This window comes from Triplophysa rosa, linkage group LG17 (genome assembly GCF_024868665.1).
Source record: "Triplophysa rosa linkage group LG17, Trosa_1v2, whole genome shotgun sequence".
Taxonomy (NCBI): Eukaryota; Metazoa; Chordata; class Actinopteri; order Cypriniformes; family Nemacheilidae; genus Triplophysa; species Triplophysa rosa.
The window spans coordinates 23,338,124-23,354,745 of record NC_079906.1 but is presented as its reverse complement, the minus strand read 5'-3'; the positions used below and the strand labels follow the sequence as shown (position 1 = coordinate 23,354,745).

Sequence of the window (16,622 nt, the reverse complement as noted above, 5' to 3'; positions counted from 1 at the left end):
CTCTCTCTCTCTCTCTCTCTCTCTCTCTCTCTCTCAGGTCATTGGCACGCCTGTCGTCTGCTGTCATTGGTTGAAGATGACAAAGCCTGATGATGTCATTCTCGCAGCGGGTGTTCTGAGTGAAATGTATCGGGCGACGGGCCAGAATCATTATTATTATTTGTGCTCTTGTTTAACGTGGGTTTGTGAAAATGTGAAAAGGTTTTATTTCCAATAGTTCAGCTTTGGAATGGATGTTTAGTCTGACACGTTTTAAAACACTCTTATGTTTTTCTTTGCATTTCAGAGATGATCACAGGTGATATTTCTGTGTGTGTTTGAACAGCGTGTGCTTTATGTGAGCTGAGAAGCTGAAATTTTGCAAATGCAGTTTGAATTATTTTGGTAAAAACAGGAACGGTTGGTGAGATGAACACTAGAACAAGAGTGTTTCTGGCACAAAGCCGATAGAGAGAGAGAGACCAGAGGCCAGCGGCTACAAGAGGCTCTTTTACTACAGTTGAAGTGATAACAAGCGCCGTGGTGACCTCCAGAGATGCACACGGACTGAATCGCACCATTTACATGCTTGAAACCTCTGTTCTCATGGCCTCTGCTGTGATAAAGCTCTCGGGCTCCATTATCCAAAGTGTCCGTCTCTCCCGGCGCACCGGACACTTTCAGCACGCTGGCTGCAATCAGAAGCGCAGGACTCGGAGCCGGGCCGGCCTCCATTTACCCGCTGTAATAAGGGCAAAAGGTCAAGCGTCTGTCAGCTCTCTCTCTGCGGCCCGCTCATCGACGTTCAGATGCTCCAGGACTATTTACGGCCGTCGGTCAGTGACACGCTCCAATCAGTGCGGCGTAAATGTCGTCCGGAGAGATTGAGCAGTAAGTAACAGTGTGACAGATCCCCGTCAGGTCCGATCGATGGCTGAACGAGGGGCTCTGGGGTCCACAAGGGTCTTTAAAAGAGCAGACATGCATCCACCTGCGCTCTCCTCACGAACCCCTGCTCCATTTAACAACAATCCCAGAATCCCCTGCAGGCGTCTGTGGTTCATATGCAGCGCGCGGAGGTGATTGATTTGATTATTGAGATCATTTACTGTATTGATCACTATAGACCGATTGAGATGGGTAATAAACACACACACACTGCTCTGTCATTACAGTAGAAGTCCTTCAGCAGATTTTCTGTAATTGATGGTGAAAGTTGATTTGAAACTGAGGGAATATTGGACACGTTTCATTGATGAATGAATGTAATTGTGTGGAAACGGGCGTTTGGTTTAATGTTGCTGTTTGTTTGTTTGTTATGTTGTGAGTCAGTATTTCATCTTTTGCTGTCAATCAAATCCCCTGCATCATACGGTGACTAAATATATAGTGTCATTGACAATAATCGTGATATTAATATTTGATTATTTACATTGTGTTTATGTATCACATAATATTGTAAATCATTCAGTGCCCGTATCTGATGATTTTACACCCGTTTAACATTTGCAAACTCTGTCTCCCTACATTAGTATTCTGAGTGACATTCATTGAACAAAAACAAAGAGAAAACAAAATAAACAAAATTAAAGATGAATGTGATGGATGGATAGCATAATCATCATTTTTAAATTCAGTATTATTATAACTAGTGTTGGGTGTAACTAGTTAGTAATGAGTTACTGTAATTTAATAACTTTTCCCTTGAAAAAGTAAAGTAAGGGATTACTCTTATTTTGTCTGTGATTTAATTACAGTTACTTCTGATGTAATTGAGCTAAATACTGTGTGTAATATACTCAATAGTGGAACTGACATCAAAATTTAATTATAAGTCTAACTTTAAAATCTGTGCTTTAATGTATAATTCTCACATTTGTAATACTTTGGTCAGTTAATAATACTAATTGATGTAGTTATTTATTATTTATTGTAACGAATTAAAAGAGCCGTTTCGTGTCTGTCCTTGAATCACTAATCAAGGTTGATGTAGGATATAGAAAGTAATGAGTAATAAGTCATTAAATACTTTTTGAAGAGAGTCATTTGTACAGTCATCTAATTACACTTTTGAATATGTCATTAGTAACTAGTAATGAGTAACTTACCCAACACTGTTTGTAACAATGTTGTGCAGATAAGATTCGGTAAATATTGTGAAAGAAATATTAACAATAATGAAGTCTATTATGTCTTTTTTTGGTGACTTTCATGTTTCTTTAAAAATGTAAGTGCTTGATATCATTTACTGCTTGTTTAGTTTCTCTCTAAAGGTAGCTTGGGCAAAAAAATGAATGCAAGGAAATCCCCACTTGGACTCAGAAATAGAAAGTTTTATACTCATTTTTTAGGGTTAATTTTCTCTCTCTCTTGTTGTACTGTATTTATTTAATGCCATTTGACAAACTCTGAACACATATTTAACAGGGCCGTTCTTATATTTTCTCTGTTCTAGTGAGAAACTGAAGGGGGGAGGTCATGTAAATAGCCTCTGCCAACAAGGCAGCCTATTTGCACTGAATGTATATAGATGATAAATTTAGAATCATTTTATATTAAAAATAGTTAAAAATAAGTTTGAAGATTTTTGGTTCCACCCCCAAAAAACCATCTGATGGTGGGACCCCGCATACAGTTAGTAAGACATGATTTGAGTGCTGAATGAATGTTTGTTTGTTTGTGACTGTTTCTCCTGTAGATTTATGATCAGGAGGGAGCGCTGCAGTACTTCATTGATGGTAATGAACCCAGTAAATCCAGCTGGATGAGATACATCCGCTGTGCCAGACACTGTGGAGAACAGAACATGATGGTGGTGCAGTACAGGTCAGACTCTGACACACATCAACCCAACCAATCACAAAACACACACACACACACACACACACACACCTAAACCCCGCCCACTCTAAGCTAAAACACCAGTGAGGTGATGGTGAACTTTCGCCTTTGAATTGGATTTTTTAAGTTCTAGAGTGTTTTGTTGTTGTTGTTGAGTTCAAGGTGAGATCGGGGTGAGATCAGGGTGACTATAGGGTGAGATCAGGGTGAGATCAGTGTGAGTTTAGGGTGAGATCGGTGTGAGATCAGGGTGAGATCAGGGTAAGTTTAGGGTGAGATCGGTGTGAGATCAGGGTGAGTATAGGGTGAGATCAGGGTGAGTATAGGGTGAGATCAGGGTAAGTTTAGGGTGAGATCGGTGTGAGATCAGGGTGAGTATAGGGTGAGATCAGGGTGAGTATAGGGTGAGATCAGGGTAAGTTTAGGGTGAGGTCGGTGTGAGATCTGGGTGAGATCAGGGTTAGTTTAGGGTGAGGTCGGTGTGAGATCTGGGTGAGATCAGGGTTAGTTTAGGGTGAGATTAGGGTGACTATAGGGTGAGATCGGGGTGAGATCAGGGTGAGTATACGGTGAGATCAGGGTGAGTTTAGGGTGAGATCAGGGTGAGTATAGGGTGAGATCAGGGTAAGTTTAGGGTGAGATCAGGGTGAGTATAAGGTGAGATCAGGGTGAGTTTAGGGTGAGATCGGGGCGAGATCAGGGCGAGTTGATGTTATACAGGAGGATAAATGAAATTTTCAGATAAGGCTCTTTATTTAAAGGAGGCACTTTGGGGTAGAGACGTTCCCTCATGACATGTGGGCTGTTTTTCCAGGTCATGCAGGTTGTGTGATGAGAAATGTAATCTGTCTGCTGGATTCAGTTCCATATGTTATGATTTGCAATATCTAAATGGAATTCTCTTCAAAGACAACATGATGGATGAAGACTGAACGGACTGTTTTGTTTTGCTCTGACAATAATGTCCATTGGCATGTTCTTCACATCTCCAGCGCTGGGACGTCTCGCCGTGTCTTTATGAGTCATCCAACCACAATACTAAATACATGTCAGCGCGGGAAACGTTTTCCGAGACGCGGGAGAAAAAGCGGCCTTTGATCCGCTCTGAGATTTGTGTGCGTTTGGAAGTGACGGCGGGCTTGTAAGAGATGGTGTACGTTTACAAACGCTGGCTTCTTCTGAACGTGTGTGAGACCACCCATCGCTCTGAAAACAGCGCTCTTTCAGCGGCCCACTGACTCATTTAGTCCCACTACATTTATTTGTTGTTCCAGTGTTTATGTTGAGTGAAGCCAAACTGAGAGACAAATGGTTACGAGCGTATAAAGTACATACTGTACTAGAGCCGCTGTTACTGCATGTGTCTCAAATATGTACCGTTTATTTCACCTCAAATCACACAGTCACACTAATGACACACACACACACGGGCATATAAACCGTCTGAGTCAGATACATCACATTTCACGTAGATACTGTATATAACCACACATACTGTATACAGCCATATGAAAAATACTGAAATATTTACTGTAGTAAAGTGTAGTGAAGTCTGTTATCAGTATTCTCATTCTGTAGTATAGTGAATGAATAAAGTGTAGTAAATACTTCAATCCTTACACTGGTTTACTTCAGTTTACTATAGTAAATATGTTTCATGTGGGTATGATCGATGTAAATGAATTGAAGGAAAAGAAATGAATTTGTATTTGATGATACATTACATGTGTGTGAACGGTGTGTTTCAGGTCGTGTATTTTCTACCGGGCGTGTACAGATATTCCTCGTGGAACGGAGCTTCTGGTTTGGTATAATGACAGCTATACGTCTTTCTTTGGAATTCCGCTGCAGTGCATCGCTCAGGATGAAAACTGTGAGTCTCTTTCAAGAATGAAAGTTTGTGACGGTGTGTTATTGTCCTGGTGTGTTTGATGGTTGTACAGTAGTATAACACTGCTGCTGTATTTCACTTTCCCAGTGAGTTATTCATGAAACATTCCTGAAAGCATCTGTATGTAGTTTTGAAGTAATCATTTATTTTCTCAATATGAACCAGCACTTACCCCATACAGCCGAGTGTTGTTTCTGTTCTCCGATTGAGATTCTGGACATGAGACAAAATCTGACTGTTCACTGTTTATATCAGACAGACTTTATCACTTGAGTCTGCTCGCTGTGTGTGTGTGTCTGTGTCTGTCTGCCTGTGTGTGCGTGTGTGTGTGTGTGTGCGCGTGTGTGTCTGTGCGTGTGTGTGTGTGTGTGTGTGGGTGTGACTGTCTTGCGTACTATCCCCAGGTGGGACTAAACCTTGACATACACACCAACACATGGGGACTGCTGATCACGTTGGGGACCAAAAATTTGAGGTCCTCATGGGCAAAAAAGCTAATAAAATTTACACAGAACAATATTTTTACAAATCCTTAAAATGCAAAAAGTGTTCTTATGAGCTTAGGTAGTGAAAGGGAGATATCTAGATATTACAGTTGTTACCAGTATAAAAACATGACGCCATATGACTGTCCCCACGGAGATAGTCAAACCAAAGGCCTGTAGCGTGTGTGTTGCGTGAATAACATTACTTTGTTGTGCGCGATGTGTGTGTGTGTCGTGCGTTTAAGTGTGTAGTGTGTGGTGTGCAAGTGCGTCGTGTGTGTGAGTGTGCGCGTGTATGTCTGTGCGTTCTATATTAACCAGAATCTTACAATAATACGATGCGGTTACTCCTTGATAGTATGGATAGATTATACACTTCGAACTCCGACAATCACTGTGGTGTGTGCTTAGTGCGTGTGTGATGTTGTTGTCTTGGATGTGTTGTGTGCGTGTGTGCTGTTGCTGTTGTGTGCGTGCTGGAAAGCTGTGTATGTTGTGTTTTGTGAGTTGATGTGCGTGCAGGCGTGAGCGCAGCGGCGGCAGCGTGTGTGTTGTGTGAATGTGTGTGCGTGTCTGTGCATGTGTGGTCTTGGTGTTGTGTGTGATTTGCTGTTGCCGATGTGATGTCGTTCTGTGCTGCTTTGTGTCTGTGTGTGTGTGTGTGTGTGTGTGTGTGTGTGTCTGTGTCTGTCTGCGTGTGTGTGTGTGTATGTGTGTCTGTGCGTGTGTGTGTGTGTCTGTCTGCCTGTGTGTGCATGTGTGTGTCTGTGTGTGTGTGTGTGTGTGTGATCTTTAGGTTTAGGGATAGGGGATAAAATATACAGTTTGTACAGTATAAAAAACATTACGCCTATGGACTGTCCCCACGGAGATAGTAAAACATACATGTGTGTGTTGAACGAATGCACAACGATTGTGAGAAATGAAATAAAAAAGAACTGCTGAAGAAGAATGAAAGACTTGAAAAACAACAGGACGTGATTGGGTCACATCACAACTGTACTTCATGTTCAGTTGTGTTCTCTTTATTAAATGAGACGCTCCAAGCGTCTCCCACATGTCTCTTCTTACAGTGTTTATGTGCACAGTATGATGTGGAATGTGGTTTTCTCCTCTGCGTCACTGAACGTAAAGTTTCCATTTAAAACTGAAGTCACTGTAGGAGACTCAGAGCAGTTTTTGTGTTTGTAACGATCATGAATAACCTGTTGGAATGATGCTAATGTGCCGTTTTAGAGATTGAAGGATACAGAAGTCTGAGTGATGTATGTTTGTGTTTCCTCTACAGTAAATGTGCCGACTACTGTAATAGAGGCCATGAGTCGACAGGAGACGCTTCAGTCTTTCAGTAAAAGTCCCAAATCCTCTTCACTGGTTCTGCAGCGTTCACTGGTGTTTCCCCAGACGCCCTCCTCACGGAGCTTCTCTCTCCTGGACAAGAGCGGACACAACGTCACAGAGTCCGTTTTGAACCAGATGAGCTCGAAAAACCAGCGCGTGCTGGCGAGTCCCACCTCCACCAGTCAGCTGAGTTCAGAGTTCAGTGACTGGCATCTGTGGAAATGCGGCCAGTGCTTCAAAACCTTCACTCAACGCATTCTGCTGCAGATGCACGTGTGCACGCAAAACCCCGACAGGTAACGTGCTGATCTCTCACCTCACCAACACCAGACGTGATGATTGTGAATCCTCTCATTTCATCTCTGTTGTTGTAACTGGCTGACTCATTTACATCGAGTCATTTAGCAGACGCTTTTATCCAAAGCCGCTTACAGATGAAGTAAACAATGGAAGCAATTGGCACAACATAAGGACAACAAAATGCATAAGAGCATAGCCCAGTACAGGATACGAAAGTACATTTTTTTCTTTATGATTGAAAGAGTAGAAAAGAGATAGAAGTCAGGACTGATGGGTCAGGTGCTGACGGAAGAGATGTGTTTGCAGCCCATTCTTAAAGACAACTACAGAATCTGATCTGATCTTGTAGCAGCAGGCAGATCATTCCACTGATGTGGAACAGATGCAGAGAAGGTGCGTGAGAGTGTTGCACTACAAGACGTGGTTCGTTTGCAGAGCGTAGGGATCTGACGGGTACATAAGTCTGCATTAGCGAGTGAAGATAAGGGGGTGCCGAACCAGTGGTGGTCTTGTAGGCCAGGAGCAGAGTCTTGAATTTGATGCGAGCGACTATAGAGAGCCAATGTAACTTAATGAAGAGAGGCCCGTGTGTATCATGATTGTAATTCTGTTTGCAACATCCCATATTTTCTGTCTCTGTCACCGCTCGACTCTTACATGTTTAGCCAGAAAATCATGAGGTTTCAAATGTTCACTCAAGAAAAACAGCACAACCCTGCTGCTGATGTAAAACTAACACACACGCACGCACTCACACACACTCACTCACATGAACAAACATGCACACACACACGTAAACACAAAAGCACACACACGCTTATACCCACACATGAAGGTTTCAGAGGTTTACAGATGTAGAGACACGTGCAGGTGGCTGATGGGTTAGAATGTGTCTCTAATCTCTAATGATGAAACACGTCTGGGTTATTTTGTGCTTAGCTAGGTTTTCTCGGGCACACATTATATAAAGGTATAGATCAGGTGAAGTGACGCGGATGAAATACTCCGAGAGAAAGGTGATGCAAAGGAAAACACATGCCACTTATTCAATAAACTAATATTCATAGAGAAGAAAAATGTTTGCGGGATGCTCGAGCAGATGAAGTCAAAGTGAGGCTTTGTCAATATTCAACTTTATGACCCTGAGGTGCTGATGAAATTTAGCTGAACAAGGCATTCTGGGATTGGCTGTTGTTTGTGAGCGGATGATGCTGTGAATCTGTTTAAAATGATCTGGGATTTGCTTTATGGGCTTTGGCTTATACATATTTATTGATGTTTAGTTTATGTGTTCGTTTTAGAGAGCATAAATTATCGGATCATTGCAAAAAAATCTGTTTTCGCTGCTGTGTTTTGCTGAGCTGTGTGCTGTGTTTTTCTTCTTTCTGTTGGAATATCAATCAGATGTATGACACGCTTGTGTTAATGAGTACAGCCCTCAAAAGACTCATTCATTACAATATTGAGTGTTGTGAAGAAGAAAATACTGCCCCTAACAAGCTGAAATAAAGAATCCGGCTCTGAAACACCGGCGGACTGTGAATCTGAAGGTTTTGGGACGCCAGCGGTTTATTTATATCTGGAGATGTGCTGCAGTAATAAACAATAACGTGACGTTCATCTGGAGAGCTGCTTCAGTTAACACACAACAAACATTCATCGTCAGAGGAAAAACCTCCGTCTCATCACTGTCAAGAAAAAAACACAAAAACACCAGCAAACCTATCATATCTGTTTTTCATTTCATTTCATAAAGTTACAAATACATTTTCACAAAATCGTCTTTTCCACTTGAAGTACGAGGACTGTCATGTGATGAATGAGAACGATTGAACAGACAAATTCAGCCTTAGACCAGCAGCAGATGTTCACAGCTCTGTAACAGTATCAGTATTGTTGTTATCCATACATTGAAACATTTACTGTTTTACAAGAAATGAAATAGAAATGAGTAAACTTGATCTTGGTTTTTTCATCAGATGCTCAATTACTTGATAGCGACTGCTCAGTTTTAATGCTTGAATTTGACACTTGATTTCTTCAGAGAATGCGTCGGCTCAAAGTCAGCTATAAAATCACGAATAAAGATTATTTCGTTGTTGACAATAACATTTTAAACAAGATAGATTCCTAAAATATTTGTGTTTTTCAATGACAGATGCTCGAATACGTTTGTTAAGCAGTGTACATCAAAACCAGTAGTGAAAGCATGAGATTTTATTTTCACTAAAGTGTTGGTTAAACCAGTTTTAATTCGAGTTGAAAATAAGAAGTGTTCAATTTGTGAAATGCGAATCACATTTATTTCCCCGATACTTCGTCTCAAAGACATAATCACAATAATATATATCAGTCAAATTCATCTTGGATTTTGTTTGCGTTTTCCCTTTTTTATTTTATTTTTGTGGTCAGTGAATCACACTATAATATAAAGAGACCGTGAGTCTGAATTATCATCAGTGTTTGTGTAATGTTAACAGAATAATCGCACATCGGTGTCTGCTGAGATACTTTCGCTTGATCAAACACAGTTTAGTCACGTCAGCTGTCGTTTCTGATGTGACGAATCATGAATGTAGAAGTTTACCGCGGTGATGAGAGTCTCTGAGCAGAGCGTGACCGCTGAAAATATTGATAGATGGACCGAACTGTGTTCCTGCCCTGTTGTTGATGAGGGTCATGTTGCCGTGGTAACAGCTTAGGGATGCTCTGCTCTGTGTGTCTCCAGACCGTATCAGTGTGGACACTGTTCTCAATCCTTCTCTCAACCCTCGGAGCTGAGGAATCACGTGGTGACACACTCCAGTGACCGGCCCTTTAAATGCGGCTACTGCGGCCGGGCGTTCGCTGGGGCCACGACTCTCAACAACCACATCCGCACACACACGGGAGAGAAGCCTTTCAAGTAAGTAACAGTGAGTACCATCCATTCTTATGTGTCCTGTTTCACTCCAGTGGATTAACTTACAAACACGTCGGATGATTTCATCATGAGATCGCTTCTTTATGTAAACTCGCACACACGGACTGTCACATCATGCATCTGTACAACATCTGTATGCGAGTCTTTTTTCTGTGGACCACAAAAGAAGATATCTTGAGAAATGTCCCAGTGGTTTAATGTTCATAGAAGGCAGTGTTGTTTAATGATCAACATTCTTCAAAATATCTTCATTTGTGATCTGAAGAAGAAACTCCGACAGGTTTGAATAAAGGATGACAGAATTCTCTCGGTAATGATTTAGATTGGCTGCAGAGATTTGTCTGTCTGTCTGTCTGTCTGTCTGTCTGCTCTGCGATGAGTGTTTGAGTGTCATCAGCGTTTCAGGGGCTCCAGAGAGAGACACACAGACAGAAGCACAAAGACATTAATGACTACAGCAGAGAAATCTTTAGTCAGTCGATGGTCTCACTTCTGCTCATTGAGCCGATATGCTTGAGAGAATCCGTCTGTCCTGCACAACACTGACGCTCAGCAGTTTACCTTAAACATTCATAAAGTATTCAAGTGTTCTTCAATGATTTCAATGACGCTGCAGTATGGGATTCCTTTTGTGCCAATAAAAATGAACGCAAACTTTTAAAAAACGAACAAAAATATACAATGAGAAAGAAAAAAAAACACTTTGATAATGAAAACAGTAAACTCAGTTGCAAGAATGTGACATTATTTTCAAATAAACTGCCATTTTTCTTAACAATTTTCTAAGTTTCGTTTTTGCAAATAATAGTTTTGAAATCGCTGCTAGATTTTTCATTTGCGCTTTCCGAGTTTTCGTTTATGCTTCTCAATTTTTCCTTCGCCTTTCTGGCACAAATCTCACGTGTGGGCGGGACTTATGGCCACTTTACTCTCATTGGTTAGTGAGATTTGGATTGACAGCTCCCTGACCAGGAAGACGATACTGAAGACAGTGCAGCGGATTAGAGAGCAATCTGTTTACGGTTTTCTGTATAGTATTGTTTTAGTGTTTGTACTTAAATTACTTTCTTATTTTGTAAGTATATTAGCAGGGTTGCCAACTTTCACCCACTTAAAAGTGGGACACGCTTCCAGGCTCTATCACGCTGTAACAACAAGCCAACGTCGAGCAAATACAGGATAGATTGCCATATTCACATGCAACTTTACGTGGGTTTAGAGGCCGTCAAGACAGCAGTCTATAATTTATCATTTCAATGATATCAGGAAAACGAGATGCCTAGTGAGTTTTGAGGAGATATACAATAAAGTGTTATGCTTCCAGTTCATATTTCTAATTTATAGATACTGTCTTCAGTATCGACTTCCTTGTCAGGGAGCTATAAATCAAAAACTCACTAGCCAATCAGCGTAAAGCGGCCATAAGTCCCGCCTACACGTGAGATTTGTGCCAGAAAGGCCAACGAAAAATTGAGAAGCGTAAACGAAAACTCGGAAAGCGCAAATGAAAAATCTAGCAGCGAATTCAAAACTATTATTTGCAAAAACGAAACTTAGAAAATTGTTAAGAAAAATAGCAGTTTATTTGAAAATCAAGTCACATTCTTGCAACTGAGTTTATTGTTTTCATTATCAAAGTGTTTTTTTTCTTTCTCATTGTATAATTTTGTTCGTTTTTTAAAAGTTCGCGTTCATTTTTATTGGCACAAAAGGAATCCCATACTGCAGCAGCTTTCAAACTGAACCAAACTCACACAGACAGTCAGTCACAGTGGTTTCACATGCGTGCTCTCATGATCTAATCCACACGTGTGCTTGTTGTTTACTGTGTTGTCGTTGTTTTGTGTAGTTATTTTGTTTGTTTGTGTTATTGTGAGCAGCAGCTGTAACACACCACTCAGAATGAAGGTAAAGCATTAGACAGCTCAACACGCACGCGCGTTTTATAGAGACAGAAATAATGACTTGAATCATGTAGAAACTGCACATTCTGTCCCATAACCCAACTCACAGAAAACCTTCTGCGTTTTTACATAACAGTCAAAAGAGAATTTGGTTTGATTTACGAGCTGTTTTCCCGAGCCGATCCTCCCTATGCGCAGGTTGCGTAGGGCCTCTGCACCACCAGGGGGCCCCCTTGAGTACCGAATCCAAAACACGATACGCTATTTTTATGACTTGCGGGTTCAACTTTACAGGAATCTTTTGGAAATTTCCTTTTTAATACTTAATTGATTTAATTACTCGGACATCGTGTAGTGCGCGGCAGGCGATGACATGCGCGTGATGTGATGATGCACGTTTACATCTGACCGTGGCTATAAAAACGGAGCTATAGCGGGAAAAAACGCCAAAAACGCGAAGCAAAAGAACAAGAAGCCATGTGTTGTACTGTTTTCAAAGTCTCATTTAGTTTTGCCAAATTATACAAGTACAGATTTACAAATTCAGTTTTTGTCCACTAGCATGAAGTTGGTTTGGCGTACGTTCGATAGTCTGAATTTAGGGACCGTCTCCAAAGTTACATAGGCTACACATTAATGTACACGTTTATAGCTTCAGTAGCATTTAAAGGAACATGTACAGTGTTCATGTGGGTGCCACCACTGCAATCCACTGTATTTCGTTTGCCCATGATTATGTCATTTTTGTGTCATCACATGTAGAGAATTATTGATTGGCTTTCTTGAGTAAACTATATTTATCATGTTTTATTTTTGTTAATCACTCATTTGGTTAGTTATAGTTTTTTTCAGACAGCTAGATGGTTCCAGAGCCACGTGTTACTTTGGGTAAATAATTATTTACATGTGAATCAAAATGTGAATTTAATTTTAAACTTCATTATTCTAACTGTCAGTTGAATGTTTTTTTGTCTTTCAGTTTTTATTCATTTAAGTGTGTTAATTGATTTATTATTTCTTATAGTTTACAGTTATGTCGATCTAAATTGAAATACGACAAGGGCCCCCACAAAGGTTTGCTTAGGGCCCCCAGACACTGGGTCATAAATGACTGGTATGGGAACATTGGTTGGTTTGTCCTCACACTGAAGAGTTAACCAGGACCGCAGTCACGCGACACTCGTCTTTGATCAGCAGCCTCACGAAAAGCGCGTTTTCTTCTTTATCTAACGTGACAATGATGCGCGTTCTTATCTAGAGCTCGTCTCCCGGGGCCGCCCATCCGCTCACATTATTGACAGTTTGCGTGTTGTGAGGCGTTCGGGCCTTTCGCCCGTCACCGTCATCACGAGCCTGGGCGCGGGTGCCAATTACACCCGGCAGCTTCACAACGCTTTCAAGTGTCAGTTGTGGTTAAATGCGCGCGGGATGAAACACGCTGTCCGTGGTCCTCTCTTGACCATCTCTTCTCTCTCTCTCTCTCTCTGTGTGTGTGTGTGTGTGTGTGTGTGTGTGTGCGTGTGTGTGTGTGTGCGCGCGCGCGCGAGTGCAGGTGCGAGAGATGCGACCGCAGTTTCACGCAGGCCACGCAGCTCAGCAGACACCAGCGGATGCCCAACGAGTGCAAACCCATCAGCGAGAGCAGCGAATCAATCGAGGTGGATTAACGGATTGACCGGCCGCGAAAATCATGATTAAATGTCACGGACACTTAAGCAAAACCAAAGATTTCCTCAGAGAAACACTCAATCACGCGCGGAAAACCAAAAGCAGTAATAAAATAAGTGAGATGTTAAGAGACATCGATCCTGGCACAGGGTGGGGTGAGGGGGTTATTTATTAATGACTTGGCGAATGAAGATGTGTTTAGAAGAGCTGAAAAATAATAATAAGTGCGGGATACAGCACGCGAGTAAATCCACTTCACACGGCGCTGCGGCTGCGCAGACCGATCGGCGTTTTTGCAACTGCAGGATCGCTCGCTCTCGCGATACTTGGATGTCAAACGCCGATCGGTCTCTTCGTGAGGTAAGAAAATGAATGTTCTTTGTATAAAATGTAAATTCCGAATATTACACAATATTGTATGGCACTTGGGACGATTATTTAATTTTCAAAATGCAAAAAAAATGTATAGAGGAGAAATCACTGCTTACTTTGAGCTTTCGTACAGTAAAATATTTAGCTGTTCAGCAGACTCAGAAATCCAAAGTTTTATTACGGGACACTTTTTACTGACCGAGAGCCGTAAGACACGATTATTACACGAAATACAGTTTATCAGAAAGAATCTTTATGATGTAAAACCAAAGCAAATGAAACGTGCTTTATTCTCGATGGGCTGGTGATACACGTCTGTCTGATAATCATGAATTGTGCTGAAAACGTCTTTTGCTCAAATCCATCTTTGACTTTTTTGCATGGTTTCAACATTTATCTTTGTACATAAACAACAGGACAAAACTGTTCTTGTGAATAAAGTATTGAGTAAATCTTCATGAAATGTTAAAATGATTTCTTCCTCATTCCAGAGTGACCATTGAATACAATTTTAAGAGCTGATACTGTACGTTCTTAGCCGTTTTTACTGTGAAATAACCTACGGATGAAGAGAATTAGAAGCTTGTTTGTCTAGCGACACGCTGCTGTTTCACTAACACAACGTGAGTTTTTTCTTCCCTCTGTAGTGAGCATGACATCCATCTTTGGTTGTTGGTGATGTATCAGGGTCGGTGTTCGGGCCCCGGCCCCTGTGGTGTGTGTGGGGAAGGTCACGTCCCAGAGCGCCTCGGTGTCTCGGGTTCGGGCAGCTGTCGAGGGGTTATTCCTCTGACCTGAGCGCCACTGGCCCGAGTTCTGCTGATTTATCGGGCTGTGGTGTTCCAGCCGCTTCCCCCACCAAACACACCTCGAAAAACAATGAGGCCCGCGCGGGTCTTCTAGTGTGCTGAGACCAAATGATTGAACCGTATTCCATCAACAGTATTTCTGACGTTTCGCTTCGTTTGGCCTTTGGACGATTCGCTGAATGTTTTTATGTCCTCAATTACAGATAATTATTAGGTTGCAAAGTTCTCAGTGGTAAAGAGCGAGTTTGTTTTTGAGAGATGAAGACAAATGAGACGTCCTATCGCTGATGTTGATTTACGCTCATGGGAAACGGTGACGTGTGTGCACTTCTGGTTTTGAAAGGGTGCAAACGTCCACCTGTTTTTTCTTCTTGCCCAAAAATTTGAATAATTCCTCAGACGTTCCCAGTTCTTGGATATTGCAGAAAATTGCTCCCAGGGGCGCATTACGCGTTTGTTAAACAAATAGTTAAACCGAGTGCATCAATCACGGCACTTGGCCATGGGAACCGAGACCTGTGAACCCAGAGGCTAAACAAATGATCAGATGAGAATTATTCTTCTGAAAACAGACATGTGAAAGTGGCCCGCGGCTTTTCGTCGACTCTCTGCCGTTTCTTTCTGGAATTTCCTGCTGGAGCAGACCGAGGTCACACTTTCACAACCAATTAACAATAAAGATGAGGTTTTTTCACTTCTCCAGAAAACATCTGATCAGAAACATAGAAAGAGATGGAAAAGTGTGTGAGAACGGTTTCTTCACACGACACACGTGTGTTCATCCAAGCTTTAATGAGAAGTGAAGGTTTTTCTGTGTGGACTCTCAGTGGAGCGTGGACAGTAGTCGACCTGACGAGAGAAACGTTCAGACGCTGTTTTCAACACGTCCACGTTCTGCTCCAAACATCACACGGGTTCGTGAGTTCACGGCAGTATTTATGAAAGCATGTCAAACGCTGATATTGTGTGAGCACATTATAATAACAGCATTTCTGAAAATATGTGGCCTTGTATTATTTTTAAGGGGACATAAAGCTCATGAAGGCACTTATACTGTCAACAGACGCATGTTATTCTTTTAGTGGAAACATCTGAAACAGGTCAAAGTTAAGAGTGACTTCTATTAGTTCATTATCATGTGAGGATCTGTACAGAATCACTGGATTCTCTTTTATATACATTCTGAATAACTGTGGTCAATGCAAAAAACAGGTCAGATGTGAAAAAGTGAAAGTGATGGAAGTCATCACTTAATAATGTGATGTCATGATTTTTCTGAACTACAGCCTAAAAATATTTTGAGTGTTTCAATCAGAGCTCATGGGTGTTGATGAAATGTGTGATTCACCACAAGATCCATTTAAAATGTCTGATGTTACCAACTTGCCTAAGATATTGAAATTGTATTCATTCCGCATGTGCTGTAACTGGATTCAACTGCATTAGGGTTTGTAACCATTAACGGAGACTCCAACATCCAACCTTTAACATGTGGGTAAAAAGTGTCCAGAGTGGAAGGGCTTGAGAAATAAAGCCTTCTAAAAGTAGACAATTTTACAGACTATAAGAAAGACCTTTTAAGATTCTTTGGGAGATGTCCTCTTCAGTTTTTCAGCGTGTTCGGAGTCTCTGTAAGGCAGCCGTCAACATCATTGAGGATTGTGGTCATATTTGTTGACCTCTAAACTGTAAATCCATATATGGTGAAGCTGAAGGTTTATGGCGGTTCTCTGGCTCTGTTATTCAGGTGAGTTTTCTTGTGTGTGTGCGTGCGTGCGTGCGAAGGGTAAACCCTACGGTATGCGGACAAAATGTCCCCACAAAGATGGCAGTATCCAAAATCCTTGTCCTTGAGGGGACATTTTTTGGTCCCCATGAGGAAACAAGCTTATAAATCATACAGAATTATCGATTTTGAAAATCTAAAAGAGCAGACAGTTGTGTGTGATTGTAAGGGTTAGGGGTAGGGAATATGATATACAATTTGTACAGTATAAAAACCATTGCGTCTATATGTCCCCATAAACCATGGAAACCTAACATGTGTGTGTGTGTGGCAGTAAGATCTGTGTTTAAACACTCCGAAGGGTCAGAGACGGAAAGAGCTCA

General features: G+C 41.5%; 1 protein-coding gene across 3 annotated transcripts in view; it reads left to right on the top strand.

Annotated features, from left to right (window-relative positions):
• Positions 1-14,126, top strand: part of prdm6 (PR domain containing 6) — a 23,904-nt gene extending 9,778 nt beyond the window's left edge. For 2 of the 3 annotated variants that reach the window (XM_057355746.1, XM_057355745.1), the window contains exons 4-8: positions 2,678-2,805; positions 4,569-4,693; positions 6,485-6,833; positions 9,566-9,742; positions 13,217-14,126. In XM_057355746.1, coding sequence (XP_057211729.1) covers positions 2,678-2,805; positions 4,569-4,693; positions 6,485-6,833; positions 9,566-9,742; positions 13,217-13,331 — 894 coding nt within the window. In that variant the 3' untranslated portion in view covers positions 13,332-14,126. Of the gene's footprint in view, positions 1-2,677; positions 2,806-4,568; positions 4,694-6,484; positions 6,834-9,565; positions 9,753-13,216 lie in introns of all 3 variants that reach the window. The other variant, XM_057355747.1, reaches the window with a different exon arrangement.
• The last annotated feature ends 2,496 nt before the right edge of the window (positions 14,127-16,622 follow it).